The sequence below is a fragment of the Canis lupus genome, chromosome 14 (assembly GCF_011100685.1).
Source record: "Canis lupus familiaris isolate Mischka breed German Shepherd chromosome 14, alternate assembly UU_Cfam_GSD_1.0, whole genome shotgun sequence".
Lineage (NCBI taxonomy): Eukaryota > Metazoa > Chordata > Mammalia > Carnivora > Canidae > Canis > Canis lupus.
The window spans coordinates 2,523,408-2,545,782 of record NC_049235.1 but is presented as its reverse complement, the minus strand read 5'-3'; the positions used below and the strand labels follow the sequence as shown (position 1 = coordinate 2,545,782).

At 35.2% G+C, this 22,375-nt stretch overlaps 1 protein-coding gene across 4 annotated transcripts; it reads right to left on the bottom strand.

Moving 5' to 3' along the window:
* Positions 1–2,212: 2,212 nt before the first annotated feature.
* On the bottom strand, positions 2,213–6,427 carry LOC119876963 (olfactory receptor 2T29-like). Of its 4 annotated transcripts, none has more exons than XM_038556370.1 (3): positions 5,958–6,314; positions 4,916–4,963; positions 2,213–3,558 (listed from the first exon to the last, which is right to left on the bottom strand). In XM_038556370.1, exon 3 carries the CDS (start codon positions 3,492–3,494, stop codon positions 2,532–2,534), a length of 963 nt encoding a protein of 320 aa, XP_038412298.1. In that variant the 5' UTR covers positions 3,495–3,558; positions 4,916–4,963; positions 5,958–6,314; the 3' UTR covers positions 2,213–2,531. The 4 variants fall into 4 exon arrangements, with proteins under 4 accessions (XP_038412298.1, XP_038412297.1, XP_038412299.1 ...); XM_038556369.1 differs by lacking the exon at positions 5,958–6,314 and adding an exon at positions 5,409–5,776; XM_038556368.1 differs by lacking the exon at positions 5,958–6,314 and adding an exon at positions 6,347–6,427 and having other exon boundaries at positions 2,214–3,558.
* Positions 6,428–22,375: the final 15,948 nt, after the last annotated feature.

Here is a 22,375-nt window from a genome sequence, read left to right as displayed (position 1 = left end):
ACAATGGAATATTACTCAGCCATTAGAAATGACAAATACCCACCATTTGCCTCAACCTGGATGGAACTGGAGGGTATTATGCTGAGTGAAATAAGTCAATCAGAGAAGTACAAACATTATATGGTCTCATTCATTTGGGGAATATAAATAATAGTGAAAGCGAATAGAAGGGAAGAGAAAAGAAATGGGTAGGAAATATCAGAAAGGGAGACACAACATGAAGACTTCTAACTCTGGGAAACGAACTAGGCGTGGTGGAAGGGGAGGAGGGCGAGGGTGGGGCGAATGGGTGATGGGCAATGAGGGGGGGCACTTGATGGGATGAGCACTGGGTGTTATTCTGTATGTTGGTAAATTGAACACCAAGAAAAAAATTTATTATTAAAAAAAGAACATATTATGAGGAACTATATGGCAACAAATTAGGCATTCTAGAAGAAATGGTTGCCTTCCTGGAAACTAACAATAAGAAATAGAAAACCTGAATAGAAAAAAAAAAAAAGAAAACCTGAATAGACCCATAATCCGGAATAAATTGAATCAGTAATCAAAAATTTCCCAACAAACAAGAGTTCAGGGCCAGATTGCTTCCCAGCAAATTTCTACCAAACATTTAAAGACCTAATACCTATATTTCTGAAGTTATTTCAAAAGACAACTAGAAATACAAGGAAAATTCCCAAATTTGTTTTATGAGGTCACCATTACTTTGATCCCCAAGACAGACAAAGACCACACCAAAAAGGAGAATTAAAAGCCAATATCCCTGATGAACACAGGTGTCAAAATTCTCACCAAGATACTAGCCAATAGGATACAACAGCATATTAAAAGGATTGTTCACCACAACAAGATGAGATTTATTTCTGGGATGCAAAAATGGTTCAACATTTGCAAATGAATCTATGTGATACATCACATTAGCAAAAGAAAGATCAGACACCCTATGATCCTCTCAACTGATGCAGAAAAAGCATTTAATAAAATATAGCATCCTTTTTGATTAAAGCTCTCCACAGTGTAGGGATAGAGGGAACATAAAATCCATCCATGAAAAACCCACAGTGAATATCATTCTCAATGAGGAAAAACTGAGAGGTTTTCCCATAAGGTCAGGAATTGGACAGAGATGTTCACTGTCACCACTGTTGTTCAACATAGTACTAGAAGTCCTAGCCTCGTTAAGGAAAGGCAAGAAATTAGTATCTAAAGTGAGGATAACAAGGAGGTTCCATTGGAATATGTACTGTTCCCATTTGGTCAACCATCTCCTCTGCTCATGTTGTGCCTCGTATAAGACATCTTGTCCCTGAGAAAATTCCTTCAACTCAGACTTCAGTACTTATCTGAGGGTAACATCTAGTCACCATTTAAAAATGAGCTCCAAGGTCTTCTTTCAGTCCTCTTGGCTTGAATGCACTCACATATCTCAGTATAATTGATGTGTTCATATGAGCTGTGGCCTTTCCAAATCAACATCAAAGCATATCATACTTTTTACCACTTATTGAAATATACAACTACAACTATTCAAATTTATTCAAAATAGCATCCAAATATTATTTATATTTTAACAGTCCTTAGCTAATATCTTTATTATAATATATCATAAAATATTTATTGAATAAATGAAGGATAGACTATTTGGTGCCCTATTTGTTTAGTAAATTATGTAGTTAAACCCAACTCAGATGTTACCTCATGCAAAGAACCTTCCCTAAGTCTTCATTCTGCTCTGCATTACCATTTTCCCCACAGTCCCCTATGCAATTCTGGATTCTAAATTTACCACATGGTGATGACTATTACCTTCCACTATATGTCTTTAGGAATGGATCATGTAGAACAAGATAGGCTCCAATAAATATGATTCAATAATTGGATCACCTTAGAGATGGAAAGCCAAAGTGTGTGTTTTTTAGGATATTGTTACTTACACAACCACCAAACAGATAATTCAAAATTTGTAAAAGTTGGGGGAGAAAGATATTTTGACTCTTTATTTGAAGTTAATGTCAGATTTATATAAATGTAGTAGAAATAAGAAAGTACAAAGAACACCTATATACTCTCTGTCTACTGTTAACATTTTGCTCATTTGCTTCATAATTTCTGTCAATCTTTATTTCTCTCTCAAATTGATTCATAATTCCATAAATCTCTCTGTTTCTCTCTTTATATCTTATCAAAGATAACTTTAAAAAATAAGAACAATTTAATACCACCTCATAACCTTTACCACTCCATATTCTCATAATGTATTTTCTATAAGTATGTATATTCTCCTACAGAATATGTAATAATCAATGTCAGTAAGTGTAATGTCAGGACAATATGATAGTAAAATTCATTTTAAATGGGGAAATGGTATCTAATCAAAGAGCTTTGTAGTACACAGAAGCAATTCCTAAAAGAGGTATGCAAATTATATGAGGCATTATGAGATGAAAGTTTAAGAAATATCACTGGCAAAAGATTCTGGAGTTATAATGTTTGGAAAAAAAGAATGAAATAATTAATATAAAAAGTTTCTATTTTATAGTTTCTTGAAAAACAGGTCCCACATTCAACATTTTCTTCAGTGCTCCCATGACATTCTTATTCCTGAGACTGTAGATTAAAGGATTTAATCCAGGAGTGAGGATGGTATAAAAGACAGATACAATCATGTCCTTCTCAGAGGTGTGATAGGAGGTGGGGAGCATGTAGGTATAGACAGCAGCCCCATAGAAGAGAATGACCACAGTCATATGGGAAGAACAAGTGGCAAAGGCCTTCTTCTGACCCTCTGCTAAATTCATCCTGTGGATGGTGAGGAGGATGAAATAATAGGAGCTTGAAATGACTGTCACAGGGATGAGGAGCATGAGGACACAGCACAGGTACATGACTGTCTCATAAAGGGAGGTATCTGAGCAGGAGAGCTTCATTACAGCAGGGACTTCACAGAAGAAATGATGGATCTCCCGGGATCTGCAGAAAGGGAACGTCATAGTGATGGGCGTGAGCATAAATCCATCCACAGATCCCAGAAACCAGCAGCCAGATGCCAGTAGAAGACACAATCTGTGGTTCATGAGGACAGGGTAATGAAGAGGATGGCAGATGGCCATATAGCGATCATAGGCCATGGTGGCTAGAAGAAAACATTCTGAACCCGCTAGTGTCACATAGAGAAACATTTGCATTCCACACTCAGGGGCTGATATATTACTTATACCCATGATCTGGTCTATGAGCATCTTGGGCACAGTGATAGAAATGTACATTACATCCATGAGAGACAACTGGCTGATGAAAAAGTACATAGGAGTGTGGAGGTGAGCATCAAAATGTATCAGAAGAATCAGGACAGCATTCCCAGTTAAAGCCATCAAGAAAACTACAAAAATGACCACACACAGGAGAGCTGGGTGATTTGATTGACTGAAGATTCCCACCAGGATGAAATCAGACTCTCCAGTGTAATTGGCCATCCAGTTCATGTTTTTCATAAGGTTTCACTTATACCACTGAGAAGAGCTTTGGGATTAATGGTCAGTCATGGGATTCTTCCATCTGAAACAAATAAATATATATTTACTGAGACTGTGTATGTGAGTATGTGTTTGTTTATCCCAAACTCATTGTGCTAATCAGAGGAAGTTTCATGGAGTGTAGACATGGGGATGATTAATTACCTAATGTTTAGAATTTAGTAGGAAATGAAGAATTAAGTACTTTGAGTAAATATATTTGGTAACTCAGGCTGCAGATCAGGTGATATGATATTGGCATTTATCAACATATATTGGGAATTTGCAAAGATGATAACTTAAACACAAAAAGTGAATTATTGAAAGAAAAGATAAATAAAACTCCATGTTTAGGGATTTTGTCATACAAATCTAATTTCTCTCTCTGCTTTTAGAACCCAAATGGAATCCTACAAAATTATAGAATGTATATTTTATGTAAGAGGGATTTAAAAAGTAACAAACACAATTTGCAGAAAGTCTATACCATTTTTTTTTAAATTCCTCCCATTCCCATAGAATAGGACTACCCAGTGAGGCTAAACTGTGTGGAGTGAGCCATACATTCCACAGGATATGTCAGAGTTCTCACACATGACTGACCCTTTAGAAACCTGAGTGGCATGGGGTAGGGATCTCAGAATCTCAGCTAACCACAGTTATAGATCTAGATTTTCCTCTACCCACTATTCCACTGTCCACTATACATAAAAACAAGATAAAATAATAATTTTGACAACAGGTGTGGTTATGATTAAGTAATATAAAATAATGAAAGTGCTTTGAACATTACCAGTTAGAGAAGAATAAACACATAGTGTTAGTTTAAAGAGTTAATACTTACAGTATTATTTTTTGTAGAATCTATGTAAGAGATGGCTATCACTATTGTCTTACTATGTGAGATACCTCAGTTTTCCAGTTTCAGTATCTATCTATATATTTAAGCATTTGAATTTGATAATCTCTGAAGGTCTGAACACTTGTAAATACAGATTTATGTGTGTATATATGCTAATTTTACATGAATAAACATATATAATAAATAAAATATATAATTAATAAATAAAATATTGATAAATATGTGATGCATGCATAAATAAGTAGAAACATAAATATAAATATTTATTATTTTAACTCTGGTTCAGATCTCTCTGGAGAATCTCATCTTGTTTCTATCCAGTACATACCTCTCCAAGTTGCAATTACTCTTGTAATAATAAGTGTGAAGTGTGAAGGAGAAACCTGGAATTAGATGGTCACTGCTATTCAGCAGACAAGGTTTTCATTATTTGCCCAAATATCATCTGCTTTATGCACATAGAAATTAATTTTTCATGGAAACTAAAATGTATAAAGAAAAATTACACATCACTGAGATGTCCCTGACTGAAACTCACTGTTGAGTCCTGTATCTTGCTGCTGAGAGGCTGAGTTTCCATTAGACTCTGAAAATAAATAAAGTTAAATTAAATTGGTTACACTTAAAGAAGTAACAGTTACCTACTCTGGAACAAATGTATATAAATGTGAATTGAACTACAATTTAAAAACGGAGATTTAAACCTTTGTAACTTTCTAAAATTTCTGACATAGTAAATGTTACATTTAAAGAGCCCTTGAAAATAGGAAAAGAGGATTAGATCCCCTTTCTGGGAAAATCTTACAAGTCCTTACAATGCAAGAATATTTCAAGGAGAATTTTCAAGTTTCAAATGCATTTTATACTTTTGTGTTAATTCAAAGCCTAATTATAATACTTAACTTATTACAATCACATGTTCTGGGGTCCTGAAACTGTGGGCAACATTGCAAATGATTCTGAAGCCTTAAAAATATCTAATAAGTCTAGAACACAATGCAACAATTAATAATCTTTCTATTAAATCCTACCGTTATTGGCAGATGAAAGCTCAGCTCTGTGTATCTTTTAAGAACAGTCCATTGGAGTGAAAAAAGCACCCACTGACCTAGTCTATATTTGTGATCAGAGCAAAGCAAGGACCAGCATGGTGAGTAAGATATTATGACCTTGAAGTTCTTTGCTGAGAGGATGCAGGGAGATGAGGGTGCTTGAGAGGGCTCCGCAAATCACTGATGCATTTTGATGAATAAGGATGACTATGATCAAACCACACTGAATAGCCTGACCAAGACACCTGACAGACAAGAGGATGCTGTCAGTACCATATGGGGAGACATACAGCCTCCATGTTTATTCTTGCCTTTCTCTATCCAATTGCATGAGATGAATGCAAACAGCTTTGTGCATGTTTAACTTGGAAAATCATTAACAGTGATGACAGAATAATATTGAATCTGTATTTGAAGCATTAAAGCAAACAGTTGAATGCTGCATCACAGAGAGTATGATGTATTTTTTCCTTTTACAGATTAAAGAAATTCAAGTTCTTATGGTAATTGCTAATATAACAAACTAACCTGAGGATGAGCTCTACCTCAGCAGGAGTGGGACCAACATTCTCTAACTCTGCCTTATATTGGGGTATTGTCCTCTCTCAATAGTTTACAATTTGGATTTTAGGTCACAGATTGTAAGTTTAAACAAAGAAACATAAGTATGATTAAGATATTTGTTTCAGTGTTCTAACTACCCTAAATAATCTTCCTCAAGTTAAATATAGTCCCTTGTCTTATGCAAAATCACAGCCTTACAAATACACATTATTCAATTGTATAGAAATAATATTCATTATATTATTTCTTTTTTTTCATTATATTATTTCATCAGTAATTGGCAATTGAGATTCCATTTTCAAATATGTTAGAGTAAGTGTGCATTATATAAATAATTTCAAAAGGAATAGTACATTTCTTTTCTCAATAAAAGTAGATGACCACCACCACTGCTTTCTTCCAGCTGAACAAGAAGTATCCTGTGCCAGCCCCAGCTGCTATGGCAATGCAGAGGTACCCATTGTAGGTCATAAAGATGAGTGTGAGGAAGTAGCTGATGACCACCTGGATGATATGCAGCACCATCTCCAAGAGGTGAGGAAAGATCAGCATCTGTTGCCCAACAGTTTTGTGTGTCTCCATGAGGAAGGTTCCATTTGGTGCTGGGACGGGCATGGAATTATAGTGGATGCTGACTTGTGACTTGAACAGGCTCTCTTGGACTATCTTGAGTCCTTCATAGAACATTGCTAGAAGAGAAACTGTCTTGATGCAATTGCTGTAAAGCTGAGTAAAGGGCTGCCTACTAGTACCATCCACAGAATTACAGAATCTAGGGGTTGTCCCTGTTGGAGGAACACTCAGCCCCTTGTTGCCAACAAATAGAGAACCCTGTGTGTCCACCAGAGAATTAGAAGTTTCAGTTTCTTCACTACTTCTTTGGTATGGCTGTCTGAAATTCTGTTTCAGACTGTGAGGCTTTGGGCTTGGGCTCTAGCCACAAGGGGTTTCTTTTAAGGAGCTGCAAGGGGAGGGGATAGGGGTTACATGTTCATGTCATTTAATTTTGATCCTGCTCTCTACAGCTGCTTCTTTCTGAAGATAATCTAAAGATACAAAGTCTGCATTTGATATAATGCCTTAATCACTGAGTCTACAATTAATGTTGACCGTTTTAGATTGTAAGCTCCTGGAGAGCAGTATCGCTGTAGTAGAAATGTTTTAACAGTGTCATATGTAAAAGAACAAAATAAATATCTTCATTTTGTGATTCTAAAAAAAAAGTAGATGATAGGCAAAATAATTGCAGAAATACTGTCAAGAACTAATAACATGGTCAGAAGCAGAACAAGTCAAGAACAATAATTACCCTTTTGTTCCTCCAATTTCATCTACTTGTCTGGTTGAATCCACCATCAGATGATATGGTAAGGTTCATCAGATGGACAAATGAACTGTGGCCATGTAAAGTTTATAAGAGAGGCAGAAAAATGACATCATTTCCTAGTTTTAATATGCCTCTTAGAGGCAAGGATAAGGTATGTCTGTTGATAAATCCCCTTGAGACTTTAAGAAGCATGCAGCTAAAACAGCTAAAAAAGCTAATCAATATTTTAGTTTCACTATTCTGGTTTTCTTCTCATGCCTTTAAAGGAAATATCCTTTTATTATTAAATGTAGTATGCATTAAAATCTTAACCAATATTTAAAATAATCTCAAATCTCTCCATTGTTATTTTCTGTGAAATATGTTAATTTTTGTAGTCTTCCCATTTTACAAAATGCATTTTTATATGTTATATGTGTATGTATGTTGTATATATATATATACATATATATACATATATATATATTCTTTTTATCTACCAAAATTGGTGAAATATTCTTTTATTTTTTCATCTTTCAGATATGGAATCTGAAGTTACCATTGTGGAGATTAAAATTGAGATTGTTTTCCTTCATACCTTTTTCCCCATCACTCTCCATGAGTGGTTTTTTTTTTTAAGATTTTATTTATTTATTCATGACAGACACACAGAGAAGGAGAAAGAGAGGCAGAGACACAGGCAGAGGGAGAAGCAGGCTCCATGCAAGGAGCCCGATGTGGGATTGGTCCCGGGTCTCCAGGATCGGCCCTGGGCTGAAGGTGGTGCTAAACCACCGAGCTACCCGGGCTGCCCTTCATGAGTGTTTTGATTGTACTTTCTTCTATCATTAACTTGCAACTGGTACTACTTTAATGTGCATTTAATTTTTCCATTTTCTTTTATGTTGATTATATATATATATATACATGTATAATCATATATATGTCATAAGCAAAATCATACAGAATTTGTATTTTTATGACTAGCTCATTTCACTTACCATTATGTTGTCCAAGTTCATCCATGCTTCAGCATATTACAGGAATTCCTGCATTTTGAAGCTAATATTCCATTGTATGCATACACAACATTCTGCTTATCCATTTGTCTATAGAAGGACACTTGTATGCATGTTTTAGCTATTATATATAATGCTGCTATACATGTAAGTACATGTAAGTATGCAAATATATCTTCAAGAATCTGCTTTCAATATTTTATGGGATTTAGCTAAAAGTGGAATGTAGTATCATATTGTAATTCCCTGTTTAATTTTTGGGGAATGCTTTTCCACAACAACTGTACCATTTTGCATTTCCATCAATGGTGCACAGGGTTCCAATTTCTCCACATCCTCATCAACACCTGTTATTTTTGTGTCATTGATAGTAGCTATCCTAATGTATTTGGGGTTATGGTTCTAATTTAATTTTAGTGTGTTTTTCCCAATGACCATGAGGTTGAGCATCTTTTAAGGTGCTCTTGTCCTTTTACATATCGTTGGGAAATATTCATGCAAGTCCTTGCTTATTTTTAAAAATCATGTTGTTTGTTTCTGTTTTGTATTTTAACATTCACATGTAAATTCTGGACATTAGTCTCTTAATCAGGTATGTGACTTGAGAATGTTTTATCCAATTCTGTGGGTTGTCATTTACTCTGTTATTCACTATTAATGCACATATTTTTAATCCAATTTTTCTAGTTTTCTTTTGTTGTCTGTGTCTATGGTGTTATTTTCAAGAAACATGATCAAATCCAAAGTCTTTTTACCTATGTTTTTATCTATTTTTTCTTAATTTTGCATTATTTATGACATATGATATTACCTAAGGTTCCAACCTCATTATTTTCCTTGTGGATGTCCAGGTCAGTTTTCCCAACAACATTTGTTGAAAATATTTTCTTTTCCCCATTTAATGATCTTTGATTCCTTGAAAAATAATTTTACTAAATATATAAGAGTTTATTTCTAGGCTTTCCATTCCATTCTATTGGCTTATGTACCTGATTTTATGTCAGTATCAAACTGTTATTTATTGAAGTAGCTATGTAGTAAGTTTGAAATCAGGAAGTGTGGGTTTTCCTGATTTGTTCCTTTTTGATATTGTTTAGTCTATGTGGGATCACTTGAGATTTCATGAGAATTTTAGAGTGGGTCTCCTATTTCTAAAAAATGCATTAACATTTTGATAGAGATAGCATTGAATTTGCAGATTACTTTGGTTGGTATCACCATCTTAAGAATAAGTCTAGCAATCCATGAAAAGGATGTTTTATTTCACTATGTCTTTCTTAATTTCTTTCAGAAATTTTTGTAATTTCTTAATTACAAAAATAAAATAAAATTGTAATTTTTATTGTGTAATCAATGTTTTAATTGATTATGTTAAAGACCACGTATTTTATTCTATTTTTAGTTTCAAATTTTAAACTTAAATTCTAGTTAGTTAATATACATGGCAAAATTGATTTCAAGAGTAGAATTCAGTGATTAATCATTTACATACAACACACAGCGCTCGTCATAACAAATGCCCTCTAATAACCACCATCCATCTAGCCCATTCCCCACCAGCCTCCATAAAACAGCCTTTAGATTGTTTCCTATCTTTAAGTGTCCCTTAAGGTTTGTTGCCCTCTGTCCTATTTTTCCCCTTCCATATGAACTTCTATTTGTTTTTAAATTCCACATATAAGTGAAATCTTATGGCATTTGTCTTTCTCTAACTTATTTCACTTATAACACACTCTAGCTCCATCCATGTCCTTGCAAATAACAAGACTTCATTCTCTTTGAAATATATATATTTATTCATATTTTTATATTAACATATCATACAGAATATCTATATCATATATATATTCATATCTTTATCCATTCTTCAGTCATAGACATATGGGCTCTTTCTAAAGTTTGGCTATTGTTGATAATGCTGCTACAAACACTGCGGGGCATATGAATCTTTAAATTTGTATTTTTGTATCCTTTGGGTAAATATCTAGTTGTGCAATTGCTGGATCATAGGGTATCTCTATTTTTAACTTTTTAAGGGACCTACATACTTTTTCCAGAGTGGCTGCACCAGTTTGCATCCCCACTCACAGTACAGGAGGGTTCCCCTTTCTCCACATCCTGGCCAACACCTTTTATTTCTTGTAATTTTAATTGTAGCTATTCTGAAACGTGTGAGGTGATATCTCATTGTGGTTTTGATTTGTATTTCCCTGATGATAAGTGATGTTGAGTATTTTTCCATGTGTCTGATGATCATCTTTATGTCTACTTTGGAGAAATGTCTGTTCATGTATTCTGCCCATATCTTGACTGGATTCTTTGTTTTTTTTGGGTGTTGAGTTTGACAAGTTCCTTATAGAAATTGTTGTGTTTTTTTAATTTAAGTTCAATTAGCCAACATATAGTATATCAATAGTTTCAGATGTAGTGTTCAATAATTCACTAGTTGCATATAACACTCAGTGCTCATCACATCATGCACCCTCCTTAATGCTCATCACCCAAGTACCTATCTCTCTAAGTATCTCACCCCCAGCAGCCTTCAGTTTGTTGCTCGGAGTTAAGAGTCTCTCATTGTTTTTCTCCCTCTATGCTATTTGGCAACTTTTCTGGTCCCATACAAATTTTAGGATTGTTTGTTCCAGCTCTGTGAATGATCTTGATGGTACTTTGATAGGATTGCATTGAATGTGTATATTGCTTTGGGCAGCATAGACATTTTATGAATATTTGTTCTTCCAATCCATGAGTGTGGAATGTTTTTCCTCAATTTCTTTTGTAAGTGTTTTATAGTTTTCAGAGTGCAGATATATTACCTCTTTGGTTAGGTTTATTCCTAGGTATTTTACAGATTTTGGTTAAATTGTAAATGGGGTTGATTTCTTGATTTCTCTGTCTTCTGTCTCATAGAAATGGAAAAGACTTCCATGGCTCTATTTTATATCCTGTCACTGCTGAATTCCTGTATGAGTTGGGACAATTTTGGGGAAGAGTTTTTTGGATTTTCAACATACAGTATCATGTCATCTGCAAGGAGTGAAAATTTGACTTCTTCTTTTCTCATTTAGATGCCTTTTATTTATTTTTGTTGCCTGATTGCTGAGGCTAGGACATCCAGTAGTATGTTGAACAACAGTGGTGAGAGTGCATATCCCCGTCATGTTCCTGACCTTAGCAGAAAAGCTCACAGTTTTTTTCCATTGAGGATGATATTCCTTGTGTGTTTTTTGTACATGGCATATTTGACACCGAGATTTCCCTCTGTCCCTACACTGCAGAGAGTTTTTATCAAGAAAGGGTGCTTTTTTTGATCCATTATCATTTTTTTGAGACAGCTTCAGAAGTATAGGTATTAATTCTTCTTAAATGTTAGGTAGAATTCCACTCGTAGCCCATCTGGCCCTTGGCTGTGGTTTGTGGAAGATTGTGATTACTGCTTCAATTTCCTTGCTGGTTATGGTCTGTTCAAGTTTTCTATTTCTTTTTGTTTCAGTTTTGGTAGTTTACAAGTTTCTAGGAATGCATCAATCTCTTCCAAATTGCTTAAGTATTTGGTATATAATTGCTCAAAACATTCTTTTATAATTGTATTTCTTCAGTATTGGTTATGATCACTCCTCTTTCATTTATGACTTTATTTATTTTGGTCTTTTTTCTTTTTGATAAGGCCAGCTAGGGTTTATTGATCGTATTAAGTCTTTGAAAGAAGCAGCTCCTAGCTTTGTTGATCTGTTCTATTGTTGTTTTTAATTTCTATTCCATTGCTTTCTGCTCTAATTCTTTATTATTTCTTTTCTCCTATTGGATTTAGGCTTTATTTACTATTCTTTTTCCAGTTCCTTTATGTGTAAACTTCATCTGTTTATTTCAGAGTTTTCTTGTTTCTTAAGAAAGGCCTATAGGCCTATTGCTATATAGTTCCCTCTTAGGACTACTTTTAGGCATCCCAAACTTTCTGAACTGTTATATTTTCATTTTCATTTTTTCCATGTATTTTTAAATTCTTCTGTAATTTCTTGGATTGCCTATTCATTCTTTAGTAGGATGCTCTTTAACCTGTGTGTATTTGTGTCCTTTTCAAATTTCCTCTTGTGACTGAGTTCAAGTTTCAAAATATTGAGGAATGAAAATATGAATGACATAATCTCAGTCTTTTGGTACTGGTTGAGACCTGATTTGTGACTCAGTATGTGATCTATTGTGAAGAATGTTCCATGTGCAGTTGAGAAGAATGTGTATTCTATTGCTTTAGGATGGAAAGCTCTGAATAAATCTGTGAAGTCCATCTGGTCCAGTGTGTCATTCAAAGCCCTTGTTTCCTTTTTGATATTCTGCTTGGAAGGGTTGTCCATTGCAATGGTGGGGTGTTAAAGTGTGTTTCCTTAATTTTCTCATCAATTGGTTTATATAATTGATTGCTCCCATTTTAGGAGGATGAATAGTTATAATTTTTAAATCTTCTTGTTAAATAGACCCTTTTATTATGATATAGTATTATTCATCACCTCTTATTACATTCTTTGGCTAAAAATCTAGTTTTTCTGATATGCATATTGCTAAACTAGCTTTCTTTTGATATCCATTAGTATGATAAGTCTTGGTGTTTGTTGTTTCTCTTCTCTCTTTTGTGATTTTATTTATTTGGCCCATTCTTCTTTCTGATAAGTTTGGTTGGACACTTAGCAATTTTTCAAATTTTTTGAAAGATGAATGTCCTGGTTTCAGTAATATGTTCTATTCTTTGTTTTGCTTTGTTTTGTTTAGTTCCTATCATTTATTTCTGTTCTCATCTTTATCATTTCCTTAATTTTCCTGGCTTTAAATTTCATATGGTATTCTTTTTCCTGCTCCTTTAGGTATAAGATTAGGTTGTTTATTTGGGTTTTTCTTCCTTCTTGGAGAAGACCTGTATTGCTATACACTTCCCTCTTAGGACTGATTTTACTGCATGCTAAAGTGTTTGGGCTGTTGTATTTTCATTTTCATTTGTTTCCATGTAATTTTTATTTCTTCTTTGATTTCCTCACTGGCCCATTCAATGTTTTAGTAGCATGTTTAACTTCCATTTATTTGTGATTGCTCCAAATTTTTTTTGGTTGAAATCTAGTTTAATAGTGCAGTGGTCGGAATAGACACATTGTATGATTTAAGTCGTTTTGTATTTATTGAGGACTGATTTATGACCTAGTATGTGATCTATTTTAGAGAATGTTCCATGTGCACTTGAAAAAAATGTGCATTCCACTCTTTTAGGATGGAATATTCTGAATATATCTGTTAGGTCCATCTGGTCCAGTGTGTCATTCGAAGCCTTTTTTTTTCCCAGTTTAAATGATCTGTCCATTGGTGTAAGATGGGTGGGTGTTAAATTCCCCTACTATTATTGTGTTATTATGAAAGAGTTCATTTTTATTTGTTATTGGTTTATATTTTGGGTGCTTCCTGGTTCACTGTATATTTACAATTGTTAGATACTATTGATGGATTGTCCCTTTTATGATTATATAATGCCCTTCTCTTCTCCTTTACAATCTTAGTCCTGAATTCTATTTTGTTTGATATAACTGTTGCTACACCAGCTTTCTTTTGACATCTATTTGCATAATAAATATTCCATGTCCTACTTTTCAATATGCATGTGTCCTAATGTATAATGGTATCTTGTAAGCAGCATATTGATGGATCTTGCTTTTTGTTTTTGTTTTTGTTTTTGTTTTGTTTTGTTTTTTACATTCTGAATCAACTGCTGAGCCACCCAGTATGGCTTTTTACTGGAGTATTTAGTCCATTCACATTCAAAGTAATTATTGATAGATGTGCATTTATTTCCATTTAATATATGTATTGTCATTGTTTCTGGAGATTTTTTCTGATCCTTTCCTGGTTTGTGTCTTCTTTGCAATTAAGTATCACCTTAGATATTTCTTTCAGGGATGGTTTAGTGGTCACAAACTCCTTTAAATTTTTAAATTTTTTTGTTTAAATTCAATTTAGTCAACATATACTGTATTATTAGTTTCAGTGGTAGAATTTAGTGATTCATCAGTTGTGTACAACATTTAGTGCTCATTACATCAAATGCCCTTCTTAATGTCCATCACTCAATTACCCCTTCATCCTCCCTCATCAACCCTGTTTGTTTCCTAGAGTTAAGCATCTCTTATATCTTTGCCTCTTGATAAAACCAGAGATGTTTTTTATCTTATTTTATTTTTCCTTCCTTTCCTTTAAATTCATCTATTTTGTTTCTTACATTCCACGTGTGAGTGAAATCATATGGTATTTGTCTTTCTCTGACTGACCTACTTCCTTTAGCATAATACCTTCTAGTTCCATTCATGTCATTGCAAATTACAAGACCAAAGTCATGGGCATCCCGGGTGTCTCATAGGTTTAACGCTGCTTTCAGCCCAGGGTGTGATCCTGAAGACCCGGGATGGAGTCCCACCTCGGGCTTCCTGCATGGAGCCTGCTTCTCCCTCTGCCTGTGCCTCTGTATCTCTCTCTCTCTCTCTCTTTCTCTGTTTCTCTCATGAATAAATAAATAAAAAATCTTTAAGAGTGAGAGAGGCAGAGATATAGGCAAGGGGAGAAGCAGGCTCCTTGCAGGAAACCCAATGTGGGACTCTGGGTTCACATCCTGAGCTGAAGGCAGATGCTCAACTGCTAAGCCACTCAGGCATTCCTCTTCACATCTTCTTTATCCATTTATCTATGATGGACATCTCAGCTCATTTTATATTTTGGTTATTGTGGACATTGCTGCTATAAACATTGGGATGCATGCGCCCCTTTGAATCACTATTTTTGTATGCTTTGGATAAATGCCTAGTAGGGCAATTGCTGGATTCTGGGTTGCTCCACTTTTAACTTTTTGAGGAAACTCAACACTATTTTTCAGCGTGGCTGCACTAGTTCGCATTCCCACCATCAGTGAAGAGAATTCCCCATTCTATGCATCCTCACCAAAATCTGTTGTTTTCTGAATGAACAATGTGTTTATGTCTTTGTTTGTCTGACAAACTAAACTCTTTATTGCTTCTTTTATTCTGAATAATAGCCTTGCTGGATAGAGTATTATTGATGCAGATTTTTCTCATTCTACACATTGAATATATGATGACATTATCTTCTGTCTTGCCTAGTTTCTGTTGAGAAATCTCCAGCTATCATGTTTTTATGTATATTTATACTTGTAATGTTACATTGATAAATATTTCTCTATCATTATGTAATAGATTTGTCTTTCGTTACAGCTTTTGACCTGAAACCTATTTTGACTTATATAAGAATAGCTTCCTCTGTTATCTTTTGACTTCCTTTTTTCTTAACCCTCCCCCCCCCCCATTTCTTCATGTTCAGCCTGAGTGGCCACAAAGTGAGTCTATTATAGGCAACATTTACCTGGGTCTTGTTTTATCCAATCACTCTTTGTCTTTTTTTTTTTTTTTTTTTGGTATCTCACCTCCATAGATCTTTATTTTTTTTATTTTTTATTGGAGTTCAATTTGCCAACATATAGTATAACACCCAGTGCTCATCCCATCAAGTGCTCTATGTCTTTGTTTGTTTGTTTGTTGTTTGTTTTAAGATTTTACTTATTTATTCATGAAAGACACAGAGAGAGGCAGAGACATATGCAGAGGGAGAAGCAGGCTCCCTCCAGAGAGCCTGATGCAAGACTCTATCCAGGATCCTAGGGTTATTCCCTGGGCCAAAGGCAGATGCTCAACCGCTGAGCCACCCAGGTGTCCCATTCACTCTATGTCTTTGGATTGGATAATTCAAGCTATCTACAGGTAGAGTAAATATTGGTAAATAAGGACATACAATTACATTTTAATTTTAAAAATTTTTTGGTAGATCCTTTGTTCTTTTTTTGGGGTCTCATATATATATATATATATATATTTTGGAAACAAATATAGGCATATAGGTCAATCAAACAGAAGAGAAAACCCAGAATGAACCCCACTACTTAGACAAAACAGGAAAGAAATATCCATGAAAAAAAAACAGTCTGGGCAGCTCCGGTGACTCAGCGATTTAGCATCACCTTCAGCCCAGGGTGTGATCCTGGAGACCTGGGATCAAGTCCCATGTCATGCTCCCTGCATGCTGCCTGCTTCTCCCTCTGCCTGTGTCTCTGCCTCTCTTTCTCTGTGTCTCTCATGAATGAATAAATAAAATCTTAAAAAAGGAAAAAAGATAGTCTCTTCAACAAATGGTGTTTGAAAACTGTATATAAACATACAAAAGAATGAAATTGGACCACTGTCTTATACCATACAAAAATAAATTCAAAATGGGTTATATAATGGGAGAAGATATTTATAAATGACCTATTAAATAAAGAGTTAGTATCCAAAATACATAAAGAACTTATTAAACTCTACACTCTCAAAACAAATAATCCAATCAAAATGGGAAGAAGACATGTTTTCAAAGAATACATACAGATAGCCAACAGGCACATGAAAAGATGCTCAACATCACTCTACATCAGGGAAATACAAAAATACTACAGTGAGATATCAACTCACACCTGTCAGAAAGACTAAAATCAACAACACAAGAGACAGGTATTGGCAAGAATGTGGAGAAAGGTGATCCCATTTGCAATGTTGGTTGGAGTGCAACCTGGTGAGTCTCTCTGGAAATCAGCATGGAGGCTTCTCAAAACGTTAAAATAGTAGTACCTTACAAAATAAGAATTTCACTACTAGGTATTTATTCTAAGAATTTAAAATACTAATTTAAAGTGATACATGCACACTGATGTTTTTAGCAGCATTAACTAAAATATCCAAATTATGGAAATAGCCCATGCCCAATGCCCAATGAGTCAATAAAGGAGATATATATATATATATATATATATATATATATATATATATATAACTCAGGCATAAAAAGAATAAAATCTGGTTATTTGTAACAATATAGATGGAGCTAGAATGTATTATGCTAAATGGAATAAGTCAGAGTAAGACAGATATCATGTGATTTCACCCATATTTGGAATTAATGAACAAAGGGAGAAAAAAAGAGGTAAGAGGGAAGCAGAACATGAAACAGACTTTTCTTTTTTTTTAAAGATTCTATTAATTAATTAATTAATTAATTTATTTATTTATGAGAGACAGAGAGAAAGGCAGAGACATAGGCAGAGGGAGAAGGGGGCTGGGAGATGCAGGACTTGATCTCAGAACCCCAGGATCATGCCCTGAGCCAAAGATAGATGCTCGGGATCCCTGGGTGGCGCAGCGGTTTGGCGCCTGCCTTTGGCCCAGGGCGCGATCCTGGAGACCCGGGATCGAATCCCACGTCGGGCTCCCGGTGCATGGAGCCTGCTTCTCCCTCTGCCTGTGTCTCTGCCTCTCTCTCTCTCACTGTGTGCCTATCATGAATAAATAAAAATTAAAAAACAAAAAACAAAACAAAAAAAAAAAAAACAAAGATAGATGCTCAACCACTGAGCCACCCAGGCATCCTAAGAAATAGACTCTTAACTATAGGGAACAAACTGATGGTTACTAGAGGGGAGGCTGGTGGAGGGACGGGTTAAATAGGTCATGGGGATTGAGGAGTGCACTTTTCATAATGAGCACTGAGTGGTGTAAGAAATTGTAGAATTATTGTATTCTACATTTGAAAGTAATGCCTCACTATATGTTAACTATACTGGTATTAAGATTTTAAAAAATAAAGAAAAAAATTAGCTCAAAATGGATTAAGGACTTAAATGTGAGGGGATCCCTGGGTGGCGCAGCGGTTTGGCGCCTGCTTTTGGCCCAGGGCGCGATCCTGGAGACCCCGGATCGAATCCCACATCGGGCTCCCGGTGCATGGAGCCTGCTTCTCCCTCTGCCTATGTCTCTGCCTCTCTCTCTCTCTCTCTCTGTGACTATCATAAATAAATAAAAATTAAAAAAAAGGACTTAAATGTGAGATCAGATGCCATTAAATACCTAGAATTAAATATATGCAGTAATTTTTCTATATCAGACATATATTTTTATTTTTTGATTTTTGATTTTTGATTTTTATTTTTTGATTCAGATTTTATTTTATTTATTATTATTTTATTGTAATTTATTATTTTATTTTATTTTTTGCATATATTTTTATTGGAGTTCAATTTGCCAACATATAGTATAATACCCACTGGTCATCCAGTCAACCCATCCCCCGCCAACCTACCCTTCCACTACCCCTTTTTCTTTTTCACAGTTAAGTGTCTCTCATGTTCCGTTACCCTCACTGATATTTCCCACTCATTTTCTAGCCTTTACCCTTTAATTAAACCCTTTCAGTACTTTTTATATTCTCCGTATGAGTGAAGCCCATATAGTGTTTGTTGTTCTTCAATTGACTTACTTCACTCAGGATAATACCCTCAAGTTCCATCCACATGAAGCAAATAGTGGGTATTTGTCATTTATAATGGCTGAGTAATATTCCATTGTATGCATATACCACATCTTCTTTATCCACATCTTTCAATGGACACAGCTTGGCATTGAGGTGCAGGTGTCTCAGTCTTTCAGTGCATCTGTATCTTTGGGGTAAATCCCGAGTAGAGCAAATGCTGGGTCATAGGGTAGCTCCATTTTTAACTCCCTGAGGAACTTCCACACAGTTTTCCAGAGTGGCTGCACCAGTTCACATTCCCACTAACAGTGCAAGAGTGTTCCCCTTTCTCCGCATCCTCTCCAACATTGGTGGCTTCCCGTCTTGTTAGTTTTCCTCATTCTCACTGGTGTGAGGTGGTATCTCCTTGTGGTTTTGATTTGTATTTCCCTGATGGCCAGTGATGCAGAGCATTTTCTCATGTGCTTGTTGGACATGTGTATGCCTTCCTCTATAAAATTTCTGTTCATGTCTTTTGCCCATTTCATTATTGGATTGTTTGTTTCTTTGCTGTTCAGTTTAATAAGTTCTTTATAGATCTTGGATACTAGCCCTTTATCATATAGGTCATTTGAAAATATCTGATAGGCCATTTTCAAATATTTTTGCTTTTGTTTCCCTTGCCTTCATAGAGGTATATTGCAAGAAGCTGCTGTGTTCTCCTCTAGGATTTTGATGGATTCTTGTTTCGCGTTTAGATCTTTCATCCATTTTGAGTGTCTCTTTGTGTATGGTGTAAGAGAATTGTTTAGTTTCATTCTTCTGTATGTGACTAATTTTCCCAGCACCATTTATTGAAGAGACTGTCCTTTTTCCAATGGATTGTCTTTCCTGCTTTGTTGATTATTAGTTGATGATAGAGTTGAAGGCCCATTTCTGGGTTCTCTATTCTGTTCCACTGATCTATGTGTCTGTTTTTGTGCCACTACCACACTATCTCGATGATCACAGCTTGTAATACAACTTGAAATCCGGCATTGTAATGCCTCTAGGGCTCTAGTTTTCTTTGTCAATATTCCCCTGGCTATTCGGGGTCTCTCTGTTACCAGACAAATCTTAAGATTATTTGTTCCAACTCTCTGAAGAATGTCCATGGTATTTTGATAGGGATTGCACTGAATGTGTAAATTGCTCTGGGTAGCATTGACATTTTCACAATATTAATTCTTCCAATCCATGAGCATGGAATATTTTTCCATCTCTTTGTGTCTTCCTCAATTTCTTTCATAAGTGTCCTGTTTTTAGTCCTAAAAACAGTGTCCTGTTTTAGTTTTTAGGTTATAGATCCTTTACCTCTTTGGTTAGGTTTATTTCTAGGTATCTGATGCATTTGGGTGCAATTGTAAATTGTATTGACTCTCTAATTTCTCTTTCTTCAGTCTCATTGTTAGTGTATAGAAATGCCACTGATTTTTGGGCATTGATTTTGTATCTGACACATTCTTGAATTGCTGTATGAGTTCTAGCAATCTTGGGATGGAGTCTTTTGGGTTTTCTAGGTACAGTATCATGTCATCTGCAAAGAGGGAGAGTTTGACTTCCTTGCAATTTGGATGCCTCTTATTTCTTTTTGCTGTCTGATTTCTGAGAATAGGACTTCTATTACTATGTTGAATAGCGGTCATGGGAGTGGACATCCCTGTCATGTCCCTGATCTTAGGGGAAAAGCTCCCAGTGTTTCCCAATTGAAAATGATATTTGCTTGGGCTTTTCATAGATGGCTTTTAAGATGCTGAGGAATGTTTCCTCTATCCCTACACTCTCAAGAGTTTTGATCAGAAATAGATGCTTTATGTTGTCAAATGCTTTCTCTGCATCTATTGAGAGGATCATAGGGTTCTTGTTTCTTCTCATTGATATGATCTATCACATTTATTGTTTTATAAGAGTTGAATAAACCTTGTATCCCGGGGATAAATCCCACCTAGTGATTGTGAATAATCTTCTTAATGTACTGTTGGATCCTATTGACTAGTATCTTGTTGAGAATTTTTGCATCTGTGTTCATCAGGGATATTGGTCTATAATTCTTTTTGTGGGGTCTTTGTCTGGTTTTGGAATTAAGGTGATGCTGGCCTCATAGAATGAGTTTGTAAGTATTCCACCTCTTTCTATCTTTCCGAACAGCTTTAGTAGAATAGATACAGTTTCTTCTTTAAACGTTTGATAGAATTCCCCTGGGAAGCCATCTGATCTTAGACTTTTGTGTCTTGGGAGGTTTTTGATGACTGCTTTCATTTCCTCTCTGGTTATTGGTCTGTTCTGTTTTTCTATTCCTTCCTGTTCCAGTTTCTCTAATTTGTAATTTTCCAGAAATGCATCCATTTCTTCCAGATTGCCTAATTTATTGGCGTAAGGCTGCTCATAATGTTTTTAAAATCGCTTGTATCTGTTGTATCGGTTGTGATCTCCTCTTCCATTCATGATTTTATTAATTTGAGTCTTTTCTCTTTTCTTTTTAATAAGGCCGGCTAAAGGTTTATCTTATTAATTCTTTCAAAGAACTAACTCCTGGTTTCGTTTATATGTTCTACAGTTCTTCTGGTCTCTAATTCATTGGGTTCTGCTTGAATCTCTATTAACTATCTTCTTCCGCTTGGTGTAGGTTTTATTTGCCGTTCTTTCTCCAGTTCCTTTAGATGCGAAGTTAGCCTGTGTATTTGAGTTTTTTCAATTTTTTGAACATGCTTGTATTGTGATGTCTTTTCCTCTTAGAATCATTTTGCTGTATCCCAAAGAGTTTGAACAGTTGTATCTTCATTTTCATTAGTTTCCATGAATCTTTTGAATTCTTCTTTAATTTCCTGGTGGACCCATTCAACCTTTAGCAGGATGCTCTTTAACCTCCACATGTTTGAGTTTCTTCCAAATTTCTTCTTGTGATTGAGTTCTAGTTTCAAAGCATTGTGGTCTGAAAATATGCAGGGGACAATCCCAATCTTTTGGTTTTGGTTAAGATCTGATTTGTAACCCAGTAAGTGATCTATTCTGGAGAAAGTTCCATATGCACTTGAGAAGAGTGTGTCTTCAGTTCCATTTGGATGTAAAGTTCTGTAAATATCTGTAAAATTCAGCTGGTGTAGTGTATCATTTAAAGCTCTTGCTTCTTCAGAGATATTGTGCTTAGAATATCTGTCATTTGCAGAAAGTGCCTTGTTGAAATCTTTTAATATTAGTGTATTATTTTCTAAGTATGTCTTTACTTTGGTTATTAATTGTTTGATATACTTTGCAGCTCCCACATTATGGGCATAAATATTCATGATTGTTAGGTTTTCTTGTTGGATAGACCCTTTAAGTATGATACAGTGTCCCTCTCCATCTCTTATTACAGTTGTTGGGATAAACTTTAATTTATCGGATATGAGGATTGCTACCCCTGCTTTCTTTTGAGGACCATTTGAATGGTAAATGGTTCTCCAATCTTTCATTTTCAGGCAGTAGGTGTCCTTAGGGCTAGAACTAGTCTCTTGTAGACAGCAAATAGATGGGTATTGCTTTTTTATCCAGTCTGAAACCCTGTGCCTTTTGATGGAATCTTTTAACCCATTCACTGTCAGAGCAACTATTTAAGGATATGAATTTAGTGTCATCGTAATACCTATTCAGTCCCTGATTTTTGTGGAATATTTCCTTGGACTTGC